The 15,458-nt window shown below is 36.1% G+C and overlaps 3 protein-coding genes across 3 annotated transcripts in view; 2 read left to right on the forward strand and 1 right to left on the reverse strand.

Moving 5' to 3' along the window:
* psmd5 (proteasome 26S subunit, non-ATPase 5) overlaps nt 1-2,428 on the reverse strand; it is a gene marked incomplete in the record, with an annotated part of 4,637 nt that extends 2,209 nt beyond the window's left edge. Inside the window, 4 exon segments of the mRNA XM_024299950.2 lie at nt 1-74; nt 162-275; nt 353-497; nt 2,160-2,428. Of these exon segments, the coding sequence (XP_024155718.1) occupies nt 1-74; nt 162-275; nt 353-497; nt 2,160-2,332 (506 nt within the window).
* Nucleotides 2,429-3,474: 1,046 nt separating this feature from the next.
* LOC112163518 (putative UDP-GlcNAc:betaGal beta-1,3-N-acetylglucosaminyltransferase LOC100288842) lies at nt 3,475-5,367 on the forward strand. Its single transcript, XM_024299951.2, has 2 exons — nt 3,475-3,615; nt 3,694-5,367. The coding sequence occupies exons 1-2, from the start codon at nt 3,610-3,612 to the stop codon at nt 4,762-4,764; spliced, it is 1,077 nt and encodes a 358-aa protein (XP_024155719.1). The 5' UTR covers nt 3,475-3,609; the 3' UTR covers nt 4,765-5,367.
* A 561-nt stretch (nt 5,368-5,928) lies between these two features.
* The window catches only part of pstpip2 (proline-serine-threonine phosphatase interacting protein 2), an 11,076-nt gene continuing 1,546 nt past the window's right edge, over nt 5,929-15,458 (forward strand). Inside the window, exons 1-13 of the mRNA XM_024299902.2 lie at nt 5,929-6,093; nt 6,600-6,700; nt 8,036-8,110; nt 9,722-9,756; nt 9,833-9,939; nt 10,025-10,087; nt 12,592-12,690; nt 13,006-13,051; nt 14,103-14,182; nt 14,267-14,365; nt 14,846-14,942; nt 15,079-15,163; nt 15,251-15,288. Of these exons, the coding sequence (XP_024155670.1) occupies nt 6,061-6,093; nt 6,600-6,700; nt 8,036-8,110; nt 9,722-9,756; nt 9,833-9,939; nt 10,025-10,087; nt 12,592-12,690; nt 13,006-13,051; nt 14,103-14,182; nt 14,267-14,365; nt 14,846-14,942; nt 15,079-15,163; nt 15,251-15,288 (958 nt within the window). The 5' untranslated portion in view covers nt 5,929-6,060. The remainder of the gene's footprint in view (nt 6,094-6,599; nt 6,701-8,035; nt 8,111-9,721; nt 9,757-9,832; nt 9,940-10,024; nt 10,088-12,591; nt 12,691-13,005; nt 13,052-14,102; nt 14,183-14,266; nt 14,366-14,845; nt 14,943-15,078; nt 15,164-15,250; nt 15,289-15,458) is intronic.

Here is a 15,458-nt window from a genome sequence, read left to right on the forward strand (position 1 = left end):
TTAAGAAGTTCACTGTGGAATAATTTGTCTAATCCAGGTTTGGAGTAACTCAGTTTAGACAATGATCCAATTGCCTAAAGGAGAGAAGTTAAAAAAAACAAACAATTAGCAAAAACCCTGCAGATAAACCTAAACTCGTGTATGTTTTCCAAACGGCTGACCTCTTTTGCAACAGATATCTTTTCCTCTCCGATGCAGAGGATAATAGCTCTCAGAACGTCCTCGCTGTTGAGGATTTCTGTGGCGGCGTCTGGATGCTCCACCATTCTGCCAATCTGATGGATTAAAAAAAAAAAAGTGGTATTTACTCTTTATGGGGAAACTCTTATGTACATACAGCTCATAAACAAACCTGCGTTAAAGCCAGAATCTTCACGGTGTCGTTAGGATGGGTCAAGCCTCCCTGCAGCTCTGTCCTGTAGTTCTGGACCAGATGAAGAGGGCTGAGGGCCATCAGGATCCGGTCCAGGATCTCCACACAAAGCTCCACCTGCTGCCTATACACACAATTTTAAAAACTGTGGCTTTAAACAGCCGACATTCCAAGAGTGCCTCAACAAAGATCAACAGTCCATGAGGAAGGGACTTCTTAATTCTCTACAGTTGAAGTGCATAGATTGAGCTCGCTTTCATATTTTCCTAAAGATCACAGAAAGAAAACAAGACAAAACTTTTAGAAACTTTACTGACCTACAGATGTGTCATATCAATTCAAAGTATTTCTAGGAAACAGGAAGTGCAATTTCACACTACACTTTGAATGACTGACGAAAATTCATCAAAAATAACAATTCCAGCCAGAAGTAACAAACACAGAACAACAGACGAGAAAACATAATAATCATAAATCCAACAATACAAGGTTTTTAAGGTTTAAAAAGAGCAGAAAAGGAAACATAGAAAACTAAAATTAAAGAAAAACAAATATTTTTGTAACATGCTAACGAGTCAAACAAATATACAAGTTGGCAAACATCTTCACATTAGATCTTCCGTCCAGCTGCTTTCAGTCTGTCAGCAGATAAAACAGAACCTGAGAGATGATTAATACTAATACAGGGATATGTGTGCAGAATTTAATACTCCAGTTCCTCTGTTTTCTCCAGCTTTACCCTAAATTTGTACAATAGTTTCTCTAAATCAGAACAAACTTTCACATTTATCTTCTATCTTTTTGAGCAACTCATAAATTAGGATGGAACTAAATTTAAATCACTGTTAGACCTCACTTTTTAACAGGTATTTTATCTGCATGTATTATTTGTGTTTATTTTCTTTTTTACCAACAATTGTTCAACAAAAATGATATATTTTATTCAATTGGGAATCAGAATGAGATTTCTCTCATTGGCAAAGAGGAAGTGAAGGGATGAAAAAGGGGGAAAGAAAGTTGAAAAATAATAAATGTCCTCAAGATAAACAATAAAAGTTGAATATATGATATTAAAAAAATGATTAGTTTTTGTGTGTAATGTTTTTAAAACAAACTTGTTCAAGAAATCCCCAAATATTGCACAAAAATATCCCGTATTTCAGGTTTTCACATCAAATTATGAAAGCTGCATGCAGAAAAATGGGCTTGATCCATTTCACTCTCTCGGGGTGTCTCAGGGTGAGATTCGGGCACTTTCATTGCTTAATCCCTCCGCAGAGGACATCTTAGAGCTATACAAATTATTACTAATTATATCTAATCCATTGCAAATGTAGTATTTGGTCCATGCAGCGTTATACTAGAGAATTAAAACAAAGAAACAGAATGGGGAAAAGGACTTTAGTTTTTATCTACAAAACAAATGGTTTCGCCCTCGTTTAAATGGTTTTTGTTCGTTTAATTTTTATCCAAAAAAAATGGTGAGTTTTACTTGTTTGTTTAATTAATAACAATACTAATGAAAAAAAATAAACACTGATAAATCAGCATAAAAACTAGGATAATATTATAGCAGAAACGTTTTAGCTTTGCATGCTAACTATTAGCCTACCTAAAAAAAACCCGATAAATTCCTCTTTTTTCAAAGTCTTTGTTCGTTTACTAAAGTCAAAAAAACTACAGACAGTCACCAAACACGCCAAAACCTGCCGGACTGACTCAGCAGTTAACTGTGGCAGCAGTTTGGGTGAACAGTCAGTGTAAACACAGACAGAACCGAACCAACCTGTCATTGGAGCTGAGCAGAGAAAATATCACATCCAAACGTTGTCCGCTCAGAGAGTCTCTCAATGCACTGACCGGTATGGACAGCAGCGCCGTTTTTAAGCTCTGTAACTCCTCAACTGGATCTTCTATGCTGGAGATTTCTTCCAGCAAACTTTGAATCGACGCAGCCATGACTGAGGTACCCGCCTCTCTCGAGCGTGACTGTACCGCTTCTTCGACACGGTAATCGAGAAAGTCAATATGAAAGTTGTCGCATTACCGCCACCTGCTGGACGGAGGACAGTATGCCACCAAACTTGAAACCACTTGAGTTGAACATCTTATATATATATAAATATATATATTGATTCTAAATTAACAATAAACTCTTATACTTTATGTAACGTGAGGAATTTTGGATTTTTATAGTTTATATCCTTTTTTAAATTGGTCAATATTTTTAAATTTCAGAGCTAAAATAATATAATACTAACAGTATGCTTCATTTGTTATTATTATTATTTTTTTTAACTCAAATTTAAACTCAGAGTAATTTCAAAGTAACAAATAAGTGTTCATTACGTCAATCTTGTAATAACAAGTTCCCCAAACTTGCTGGAACAGATTCCCCAGAATATTTTAGGATACTGAAATAAACCAAAAATGTTGTCACAAACTTCTGTCAAATTATCCATCTGGGTGTAAACATCCATGAGCATGTGTGGCCCTGAAACAGACTGTAAACCTGTTTAAGATGTCTTCATGGTTTGACTCCAGTAACCCCATGAAAGGGATTCGGATGGATTACCTGGATCAGGTGTTCAACCAGATTGATAAGACTCCTGGTTCAGCAGATCAGCAGAACTTTAGTGCAGAGATGACAGGAAAACAGGTAGAATCTCAAGGACCATGGTTGGAGATCGTGCAAATCAGTTTTTATGTGATGTTGGCTTCAATTCCCCTCGTTTAAAATGCCTTTGTTCATATTTTATAACTTTCAGAATTGGAATTTCTTATTGTTTTACAATATTTGGGTAAAAAAATTGTCAAAACTTGGGTAAACTTATCTATCAGGTTGAATACTTTTCATTCTGTAAACTATTTGTGCACTGATTAAGTCTAACATCCATTTAAAATATGAAAATATATGTCAACTCTGATCAGAAATGTCAAAAACTAGCTCTCACAAAGTATCCAGAGTCACATATGGAATGTCAATTAATTTTTCATGAGTGGTTTAATTTTGTGAATTTGAAAGATCAAAGTTGAAAGAAGCAATAATGTTTTTTTATTCTCTGTGTGCATGACACAGGGACTCAGGAAGGAGCTGTACAGCTGATGTGGTGTAGAGTTGCAAGCTTCTAGAGTTTCTCTGAAATGGAAAACCCTGTCTGTCATCTGCTTGTTTTCCAGCTCACCACAGTTCTATCATCACCTGTGGCTTACAGATTAACTCAGAAGAAGCAAAAATGCAGGTAAATATCCGATTCGTCAGATGCTTAATGTTGTATCAGGAAGCTGAATTTGAAGGACTCTTTTCTTTAATATTCCAGATCTGTCTGTGCAAGCTGCGCACCCATCAGTGGTGTTTCCTGCTTTTCAATGTTCTGCTTTTCCACGCCTTGCTGTTCGGGGCGGATTTCGTGGAGGAGTACCTCCTGCAGCCCAAGCCGGGCATTTACACTGACGCCATGGTGGCTGGCGTAAGGGAGAAAGCAAGGAAATTGGACCTGAGTGATGCCAGGGAAAACATTTCCTTTGAGTACTCCATAGCAAACACTGAGGCCTGCAGAAACTCTGACCTCTTTCTTCTCACTCTGGTCTTCAGCTCTGCAGGGAACGTCTCCCAAAGAGACGCTGTGAGGAGGACGTGGGCAAATCAAACTCTGATTGAAGGCTTTCCAGTCAAGACTATTTTTTTCTTAGAATTGTCTGACACCAATGCTGCACACCAGGAGCTCCAAAGTGAATCTGAGCATTATGGAGATGTGATCCAGGCTCACTCTGGAACAGAAGCGTTTCCAAAAGAGAGAATGGTGCTGGCTCTGCGCTGGGTCATCACCTTCTGTCCTCTGGCACGATTTGTTCTGCTGACCAAGGATTCTGTGTTTGTCAACCTTCCAGCTCTTGGCAGCTACCTGCTCAGGCTCCACCGGCACCCTGAGGATCTGTACCTAGGCAGAGTGATTCAGGAAGACCAACCCAACAGGGACCCCAAGAGTCCCGGGTACCTGCCCCCCGCCCTGTACCCTGCCAAATACCTACCTGAATACTGCGATGACACCGCCTATGTGCTGTCCCAAGATGTGGTCCGGAAGGTGTATGTGGCATCTGCATCAGTCCCTGCGACGGTGTCCACGGATGTTTTTGTGGGTCTCTGCGCTCAGAAGGCCGGTGTCTCCCCAACACACAGCGCCAGGTTCTCTGGAGACAAACACATTCATTACAACGCATGCTGCTACCGGTACCTGTTCTGCTCTGCCGGGATGAGGAGCCACGAGCTGGAGAGAATCTGGATGGATCTTGAGCAGAGAGGTGGAAGATGCTCACTTCTGAAGACGTATTATGGACTGGTGTACTGTAAAGCTCACACGTACTTAGATAAACTCCTTAATCCTCATTGAAAAGCAAAATTGAAATATAAGTAAAAAGGGCTTTAATTTGGTGGAGCTCAAGTGTATAATAATGTTTTGTTGAATTGTGTAAAAGTGTCCTCTAATAAGATACTGTGTGACCTAAAGAGTATAGTCCATATCAATAAGCTAATAAAATGATGATTTCTGATCACATCTATTCATGTCTGAATGAAAACTTAAATGTAATTTATTTGTAGTTGAGATAAACTTAGAGTTTCAGAGAAATTGTATTTTTTGTCTACAAAGTTTAACCATAGTCTTGTGTTAGGGTCAGCACGGACCTGTTCCGGTTTTTAATTGCATCAAAAAATCACTAAAATTCATTTAATCCATCAAAGCTTTTCGATTAAAAAACTTCCATTTTTGGTTTTTTATTCTAAAATTCTCTGGATACAATTATGTCCATTCTGGTGTTAGGGTCGGTTTTGACCCGACTTTATAAAATAACTTTATATAGCAATAATTAGAGCCAATAAATCTCGGGCATGTCCAGACTCTTAATTTAGCTTTCTAATATTTTTGGAAAATGTAAATGATTTCTATTGGTTTGATTTGTTGTTCATGTTCTAATGTGTTTGGATTAAAGTTCTATTTCTGACAAAATTATTTTTGTTTGTTTTTGGAGAAAATTTGTATGGGTTGAAACTGACCCATAAAATGATAAATGTTACTTAAGTTAGTAATTTTAAAATAACACTATCAAATGAATTTTAGAGATATGTTCTGAACCCCTCAGTAAAATTAAGCAACAAAATAACCTTTGTTTTATATATGATTCTTTTGAGGTTATTTTTCTGCTTTAGAAAAATAATAAATTTACTTTCAGAAGGTGGACACATATTCAGCTCTTTCAGCATTTGGCACTTTTCTTGTTTCCCTATTTTTTATTTATTTATGTTGTTTCCTCAGCATTCTTAAAAGTTATTGCTGCCATTATGATGATGATGATGATTATTATACATTCCTACTCTGACTTTGACTTATACATCATACTATATAGTGTTAAAAGCTCAACTATTTGCTCAAATTGTGAATCCACAAACCTGACTTGGTCCGGTCAATACCACAATCAGCCGCTAGATGGCAGCTCCACCAACAATAAAGAGCTGTCAGGAAGCGCTCCAGCTGTCAGCTCTATATAAGTCACTGCGCATGCGCCAGTTTATAGACTGTATGGTTGATTGTCGGCACTGGCTCGAGAGGAACCATACAGTCAATGGGAGGAACTCACACTCAAACAGCTTCCCAGAACCACCGGAGTTGGTCCTCTTGTAGATTTTAGTCATGAAGAATCTCCATTTAAAAGATTTCTTCTGGGTGAGTAGTTTGTGTAGCTTTTAACGTTGTCATAGATAAGTTTGGCACATTTTTTGGTTAAAATTAGGGTTATTTGATAAACTATAAAAGGCTGCAATTATGAATGATAAATTATCACGTCTTTCCCTGTTTTTAAATTCTTTTCATTTTATTTTGAAACGCTTTAGATTTCTAACAATCAGTTTTAAAGTATCTCATTTATTTAATACATGATTAACTCAAAAGAATAAATCTTTAAAATCTTTTTGTTAAACCTGAACTGGCAACAAAGCATAAAAGCTTGCTGCTTCTTGAGGGAAGTCTTCATGGGTGCGGATGATTACAGGCTGTTAGCCTCAGATTACCCAAATTATAGAGATTAACGGCTGGAAAACACCAATTTTCACCTGAGTCAAATATTCTGATGTGCTCTCTAAATGGGTTTAACCAGTTTAAAGGAGAATTGTCATGCCTCTTGTAGTGTGTTGATGGAAATTTCATTGACATATTTGTCTTAATGCTGACAGAACTCAGATCTGACCTGCACCAACGGCTATGATGCCATAATCCAGTATCTGAACGATGGCAAACGGACATGCAAGGAGGTGGAGGATTTCATGAAAGCAAGGTAATGAATAAAATAAAATACCTGCATGAAGTTGCTATAAATTCTTATATTTATATAGTGCTTCACAGTCCCATTCACCTATACACACACACCAGCGCCAACCTATGCACCAGGTGTGATGTAGGTTTCACTGCCTTGCCCAAGACTTTGACAAATTGCCCGGTAAGGCAGGAAAAGATCAACCACCCTCACCTCTGTGCCACAGTTGCACCAGCAAGTATAAATGAAACAAAGCGATATGTGAGAATAACACAGGAAAAGTGACGAAAGAGGTGATACTAAATGTATGAAGAGAGCTGTGAAGTTATTTTTAAGTTGTAAATTATCATGTACTTTAGTCTTACAGCAAGGAATTTGACTCGCTTTGCACTATACAGTATACTTTCTCAGCAAAAAAGTGCATAATCAAACATTTATTGTCATAAACTTTTAAGTTAAATATTAAAAATATTGAAAAAAACTGTAAAATGATATAAAAACTAAGTAATATCCTCCCTAAATTTGAGCAAACAGGTTTACGATTAAACAAATTATTACTTTAGTACTCTGACCCATTCTTTTGCAAAGTATGCACAGTAAAACCCTCGGTTTGTCACATTCTGAATTTTGCGTTACTTCCTCCTCTTGTAATAATTAGCCTGTAACACAGAGGCTGAGTTTATCTGAAGTTATTTTTTATGAAGCAGCAGCAACATGTAAATCCGATAATTGTGTCAGCGCATGACTGTGCCATAAACTCTGGAATAAAAAGGAGGATATAATATATCATAGCAAAAGTGAAACTTCATGTTTTGCGACACCGGACAGAATTTTTAAGAACCGTTGTGGCGTGCCAAACAGAAAGAAGTGAGAATTGCTAAACATGTAAGGAAGCAAAAAAAAAAAATAACATTTATGGAAGTTTAAACACTTTTTATACTGAATTACTTGTATGTTACTGATGATCTCCACAAGTCCAAGTTTATCTTAAGCCAATATTTTTAAAATATATTTTCTTGTATATTTGTGTTACAGAAAATTAAGCTCTGGTAAAAACATTTATAATTGACTACATTAATATTAATGTATTTTTCAATATACATTTATCTATAAAACCAGTTCTGCAACCATGTTTTTATCGTTATTTAAGTCTTTTATGTTATTTTCTCACAGGTTTTCAAAATAAAAGTACTTTTCAAAATGTAAAAGTACTTTTTTGTTAACTTTTTTCATTTAAAATGGATATATGAAAACAAACTGCAGACAAAGTGTTGTTTGTCTTTAAGACATACATAGAAATCAACTTCTTGCAATCTTCTTTGTGCAGCTTTTCTTAATGGGCGCTTTTTCTTTCAGGGCTTCGATTGAAGAGAAGTACGCCAAAGACCTGCTGGGTTTGTCCAAGAAGGTGTGTGGACACAATGAGATGAAGTAAGCAACCCCTGTGCAACTTTGACATTTTTGATCCGCTCTGTTCTTGTAGAACGGTTAAATGTTGTATTGCTTCATCAGTAAGTCCAGCGTCTTGTTCACTTCGTGGTCACATGACTTGTGTAGTTTTATTTTTCTTGATGGTTTTTAACTTCTTAGAGGAAGGAAGAATAATTGAGGAAGAAGAGCCACTTATTGGTACTTACTTTGTGGCTATTTCTTGTTTTCATAGCATTACTCATACTTGATGCAAACTGCAGATGGTGATCATAACAACGGAAAAATTAAAAGTTAGGAGTGAAAATAAAAAAACATGCATCACTTCTAGCAAGAAAATTGGATAAAAGTGTAAAGTCACCCTGTAAACTGTAGGTTACAGTGAGCTACTTTTTTTATTTTTTAAGTTATAACCATATGTATCATATTTGATGCATTTCTGAGACCCCTATCTCATTTACATAATCCAAGCTTTACTTTAAAACTCATTATATATAACTTATACAAGCCTTGTAGTGTCATAATTCCACTAGTAGCGGTAGAAAGATTTTTCCTGCTCATTTCAAAATGGCTGCCTCCATGAACTCCCAAGAACACTTTTGGCGGGAAAAGTTTAGCAAGTTTTCAAACCTTAATAAAGAGAGCAACTCATCTATTGCTATTTATTTTTAAATGACCACTCACTGTACAGAAATGATGCAAACTTTTCATAATTCACACCTGATGCAAACTGCAGATGGTGGTCAAAGATAGAAGAAATAAAAGTTAAGTGTGAAAGTCACTCTATATAAACTATAGTTTACAGTGAGCTACTTTTTTTAAGCCTATAACCATTTGTACTATATTTGAAACATTTCTATCTCATTTACATGATCCAAGTTTTCTTTATAAATTTATTGTATATAACATCTACACGCCCTGTAGTGCATCATCATTCCACTAGGGGCAGTAGAGGGGCTTTTCCTACTCATTTCAAAATGGCTGCCTCCATAACATCACTTTTGGCAGGAAAAGTTTAGCTGGTTTTTAAAGCTTAATATATTTATTGTTATTTATTATTTGTTCATGACCTCTTGCTGTGATGCAATAATACAAAATGTATTGAGAATTACTTCTTTATAAAACAGCTACACCTTGTTAAAAATGGGTGGATCAAATTTAAGACAGTGGGTAAATAACACGCTTCGCATCCTAAACTAACATTGTTGTGAGTACAAATTTACAAAATTATATAAAAAAATATATTGCAAAATATTTTTAATAAGGGTTTAAAAGCATCTTAATTTAAAAAAAAACTGAATTATCTGTCAACTCTTTGATGTGGTGGGCTTTACATAAAATGTTGAACTGTTGAACTATTTCATTCACAAAGTTAGGGAACTACAATATCAGTGTCACATTGTGAACAGCATGTGTACCAGATCAAACTTCTGCTGAATTTTCGTCAGATCTCTAATTCCAGACAGTGAGCAGAAGCATGGGATTAAAGCACATCCATTGTTTCTAGCCAATACAAAGAGCTTCCACAAAACAGAAAGACAAATATATAACTTGAAAACCTGTGCTTGACCTCCATACTTGTATAATTTTAATGTACTATACCCTTTTTTAAAGCACTTTAAAGAGATCCCTGGACATCTTCAAACTACGTGAGTCTTTACTGACATGATATTTCATATTGAGTGTGAACGTGTATCACTATAAACTCCATATCTGCCCCCGCAGAGACGGAGCAGGTGAGTCTGTCACACTTACAACTTGCCCAAAACATGAAAGAAGAAGCCAAGAAGCTGGAAGAATTTAGGGAAAAGCAGAAGGAAGTGAGGAAAAAGGTTTGTCTTTTTATCAACTAACGACATTGAAAAAAACAAGCCATGTTGACCGGAAACAACGTGAACTTTTAACTCATCGTTTTAGGTTGAACAGTGCATGGACGCTCTCCACAAGCAGAAATCCTCACAGTTCAAAAGAACAATGGATGTAAGTACAAAAGTACATGTATTTGTTGTTTTATATTCACACATCAGCCACTTTATTAGTCACATCTGTCCAACTGTTTAACCTCAATTTCTAATCAGCCAATCACATGGCAGCAACTCAATGCATTTAATCATGTAGACATGGTCAAGATGGTCTACTGCAGTTCGAATTGAGCATCGGAGTGGGGAAGAAAGGTGCTTTAAGTGACTTTGAAGGTGACATGAGTGTTAGTACCAGACAAATATTCCAGAAACTGCTGATCTATTGGGATTTTTACCAACAACCATCTCTAGGGTTTACAGAGAATGGTCAGAAAAAGAGAAAATATCCAGTGAGTGTCAGTTCTGTGGCCGGAAATTCCTTGTTGATGCCAGAGGAGAATGGACAGACTGGTTCTAGCTATAGAAAAATAACAGTTACCCAAATAACCACTGGTTACAACCAAGGTCTGTAGAGGAGAATCCCTGAACGCAACCTTGAGGCTGAAGTATAAGAACACAACAGGTGCCATTCCTGTCAGCTATCAACAGAAAACAGAGGCTACAATTCACACAAGCTCATCCAAGTTGGACAATAGAAGATATGAAATAGATAAATTCTGTCTGACAAACAACACTTTGTCTGTTAAAGCAGTGCTGAAAGCAAAACTGGGTCCAACCTGGTACTAGCATGGTGCATTTAATAAAGGGACCAGTGGGTGTAGATATTGGTTAACCAAAGCTATTTATTCTTTCTGTGGTTTAAGACAAATGTTTTATTTTTTTCTTGTATTGCATCGTCAGAGGCTTTTTGTGTGTCACTACAATCCAACCTGAATCCACTAAAAGTATGTTAAAGCTGGTATTTTAGTAGAAACACATCCAAGTAAATAATTATTTAAAGTTATTTTAAGAAGTAATTTAAAAAAGAGAACAGAATGTTCCCTAGGATTACTTTTGAGGCACCATGAAAATAATGGATGTACTTTCTGATTTATTCTGATTTGTTATTTCGGCCAATAAGAAAGAACTAGAAAGGATTAAATGGATCAATGATTTTTGTGCAGGAGGAAGACTGGAACTTGTGCTGAAAACAACAGCCTAGTGTTGTGGGCTGCCTTGCTTCCTTTACCACAGAGGTGCTGCATTGTGTGACTTAGATTAAATCACAGGAAGTCTTCTAGAACAGTGTGTGTTTCTGTAGACCATTAGGTGTACAAAGATTTCAGTTGCACCTCGAAAATGTTCATGGAAAAGTGACCATGATCTTCTGATTGAAACTCTTTGCAAAAACTCTTGAAAGATCTTAAAGTCCAGCTCTGATCATCTTCTGATCCATTGTAAAAGCGTTCCTAGTGGTCTTTTAATTATGATTATGCCGTTATTAGCCAAAAATTACTACCAAAAAAACCTATGTTGTTTTCTAGGACATAGTCTCTGCAGAGTGAACCAGAATTTGTTTCCCCCGATATTTCAGAACAAATTTTCATCTGAATGCATCCAAGTGAACCGTGGTCCAGGACAGGGAGCCACGATCTCTTCCACTAGCTTACGGCCTCTTATAATGGCTGAAACAAAAAATAGTGAGCAATGTTGGAGCTATGCAGTCGTACAGTTTTGAGTCAGATGCTATAACGAGGAAAACAAAGAAGTACATGCCCCTAATTGTCTATTGTCATCTATTTTCAGCTGCCCCTGATTCACAACAATTTGAATAAAGAAATAATCAGAAATGCAACTATAAGATTCATTTTATATATATATATATATATATATATATATATATATATATATATATATATATATGTGTCATCCATCATCCCAAAAATCCCACAAAATAATGTTAAAAACACGATTTTCATCAGAATGGGGCTCTAAAGGAGTTTTTGCAGAAACTGGAGGTCATTATCCACAAGGTTAGGGATGATTTTATGAAGAAGTTGCTTTGCATAACATTTGCAAACAATCAAGAAAAAAATCCATTAGGACGAGCTTTTTCAATGCATGTTAGACATGAAAAACTTAACATTTTACAGCAACCTATTGGGTTAATTGTGTGAAGATTTTCTAAATTGTTTATACAAATACGATTCTTTCAAAATGGAGAAGTTACACAAGGATCTGGAAAGTAGATGTTCTCTTGTTTATCTTTACTTAATCATGCTTCTCTTTATGTTGATGAGCAGAATGTTGCCTTATTTGTAAATTGAATAAGATTTTTTGAAACTTAGATAATTTGTTATTAAAGAGAAAACATTTTTGTGTCTTTTTTTATATTTTGCTTAGGAAATTATGTTTTTTTTTATTTCTTTCTGTTCCTTCTTTATGTTTCTAAAATTGCAACTTCCCCTAAAAAAAAACCCAAAAAACACATTGGTGAATAGATAGCTTGAAGTTCTTGATTAACTTTGGACCAGACATTTCACTATGACGTGAGGGACTGGGGTCATCTTGGGCGTATCTGTGTTAGTAAAGAAGTACAGTACTGTGAGTCAAAGTGTGCTAATGCTGGTGCTCCATCCCCAGTCAAAGAAGACGTATGAGCAGAAGTGTCGAGACAAAGAAGAGGCTGAGCAGAATGTTAACCGGAACACCAACACTAACAACACTAAGCACATGGAGAAGGTATGGAGACCTTTTTTTTCTGGATTGCCAAATGAAATATCACAGTATATCGCCAAATCGATTTCCCCCTACACCCCTACACTATTATAAAACACTTAAAAGCTAAAAAAAAAGTTGATTTTGGCTGATATAGGCCCTTTAAATTGTGTATTTGTTTGTTAATTCCATTGCTTTTCACAAGAATTTAATCTGCAAATTTAGACTTTTATAAAGTGAGTGTCAATTCTTAAGTGAGAAAGGTGTAGCACTGATTTTTTTCCATGTATTTACAAGAAGACCAATCTCTCTCTCTCTCTTTTTTTTTCTTTTTTTTAGCTTTACTCAAAGGCACAGCAGGCGAAACAGTATGCAGAGGAAGCAGGTAAGATAACCAACAAGAAATTATGAAAGTACAGGGGGGTGGGGGTGTACTGTCAAACAAAAAGGAAATCCCTCAAACAAGAAAGTATGAAACTGAAAGATTATCTTAAAAATGTATGAGGCAAATTCTGACACAAATGAAACTGTCTTTAGTTTTATAGTAAAATAAAATGTGGTACATATCTTATTTCCTATTTTTATTTATGGCCCTGCATTGTGTTTGCAGACCTTAAACCGTCTAAACTTTGCATATATTGCGAGGGTTACTCTGGAATGTGAATGTGACCTTTTGCCGGACTAGAACTTTCTGACCCTTTGCAAAATGGGAGATTCAAAACGTCTTAAAATAATTCAAGTTTATTATCTTTATTTTTCGGTGTGAATAGTTTGAAAAATATTATTGGCTCCAGTTTTAACTACCTGTTACTTTAGCACAACCACCAGTATTAGTGTCTTTATAACCAACTGGTAAGCAGTTAGTTGGAATAAATGTTGGTAGGTGTAAATACTTCATACTTTTTTTACACTAAAAGTACATCATAAGCACTTCAAATTGAATTAATTCAAAATGCAAATTTGGATTTATCAACTACATTTGATATATTTAAAAAGATTTCTGTGAATCAGCTTTACATAAATTATCTAGCTGTTAACACGTGTATATTAAAGACCCACGGTGATAAAAAAAATCATGTTTTTGGTGCATTTTCCTGATGATGGAGGACACATTTTAATAAAATTAAGATTAAAATTGCATTTCCGATTATTTATGTGAATTCTAGTGAGACAGCAGCAGACCAAAGAATCGGATTTAGAAAATATTTAGCTCCCTGCTCCGCTCCATTCTGATGTGTCCAATTTTAGACAGAAATGATCCATGTACGTCTGAAGCAGTTTTTGAACTACTGCCGCTCTGCAGAAACTATGTCCTACAAAATGACAGTTTTTTTTAATTGGCAAAAAACAGCAAAGTCATAATAAAAAAACTTCTAGGGATGCTTTTATAATTGCAATTATTTTAGAAATTTCCTTTTTTTTTGTTTTATTGGTAGATAAGACATACCAACAGAATGTGAGCACACTGGGAAAGCTAAGAGAAGAGTGGCTGAAGGAGCACGTCAAAGCCTGTGAGGTGAGGATGCACAAAACTCTTGGAATTTCAACATAAAAACAAAATAAAATGAGCAACATTTGCTCTGTTTGATTTTACTTACAGGTTTTTGAAAAACAGTCAATTGAGCGCATTAACGTTCTGAGAAACACGGTTTGGACCCATCTCAACCAACTTTCCCAGCAATGTGTCACCACCGATGAGGTAACTCTTCTGAGAACTTCATGGAGGTTTTACGTTCCCTCTTTATCTCTATCACATGAAACTCATTGCGATAGAGATTTGACAGTTGTAAAAGGATAAAAAAAAAGGATCAGCACAACAAACTTGACTAATTTGGCGTGCTCTCTCTTCTGTTTACGAGTTTCTAAAATTAAAAAAAAAATGAAATGTGAAAGTAGTCATAGCTAATTTTAGTTTGTGTTTCACTTCAAACTTCCCTGTTTTACCCCAAAGACGTTTTTCACTGGACAAGCACAGACAAACTTTAATGTGACCACACAGCTGTGAGCAGCTTTAGAGTTCTCCAAAAAAGGATAAATAATGTTTAAATGACTGTTTGGGAACAATCTTGACAGCAGAACTTGGAGTAAACAGAAACCCACATTAAAGATTTGCTAAAACAGGCTCATCAATAATTGAACCCTGAGCTGTTTTTCACCGCCTCCCTGTCAATGTGTGCAGCTGTATGAGGAAGTGAGGAAGTCCCTGGAACAGTGTGACATCCAGGAAGATATTGAACACTTTATAAACCTCAGGCGGACAGGAGACAAACCTCCAGGTATGATGCAGCGTGTGCCTGTCAGCATAAATCTTTCATTAACGATTAACCGGGCCTAGCTTGATATGTGGAGGGAAGTTCTTATCAAATACCTGCTGCCAGTATGTGAAACGACATCCGTCTTCCTCCTGAACAGCTACTGTCATGTATGAGAACTTCTACAACGGGCAGAAGTCTCCAACCGAAGCTCCATCCTCCCGTCCGCCTTTCATGCCTATCAGGTAAAGAAACCCAGAAGAGATAGAAAGATTTCTCCTCCCTCTGATAATATCTACATTTCTCTCTTTTTTTTGTGTTTTAATTTGCAGGAGGGGGCCACTACCTGACCCAACTAATAACAATAGGGGTATGTGTTTCTTCTACACTTAAAAAGACAAAAAACGTATTTTCTGCACCATAGGGCGCACCGTATTATAAGGCACAAAAAAAAGGAAGAAGAGGTGACAGAAGCAAAACAGTGAGTTTAGTTAAACTTTTGAAACAATTGAATATTTATTTATTTTGTAAGTGACCATA

Source organism: Oryzias melastigma, linkage group LG12 (genome assembly GCF_002922805.2).
Source record: "Oryzias melastigma strain HK-1 linkage group LG12, ASM292280v2, whole genome shotgun sequence".
Classification (NCBI taxonomy): domain Eukaryota; kingdom Metazoa; phylum Chordata; class Actinopteri; order Beloniformes; family Adrianichthyidae; genus Oryzias; species Oryzias melastigma.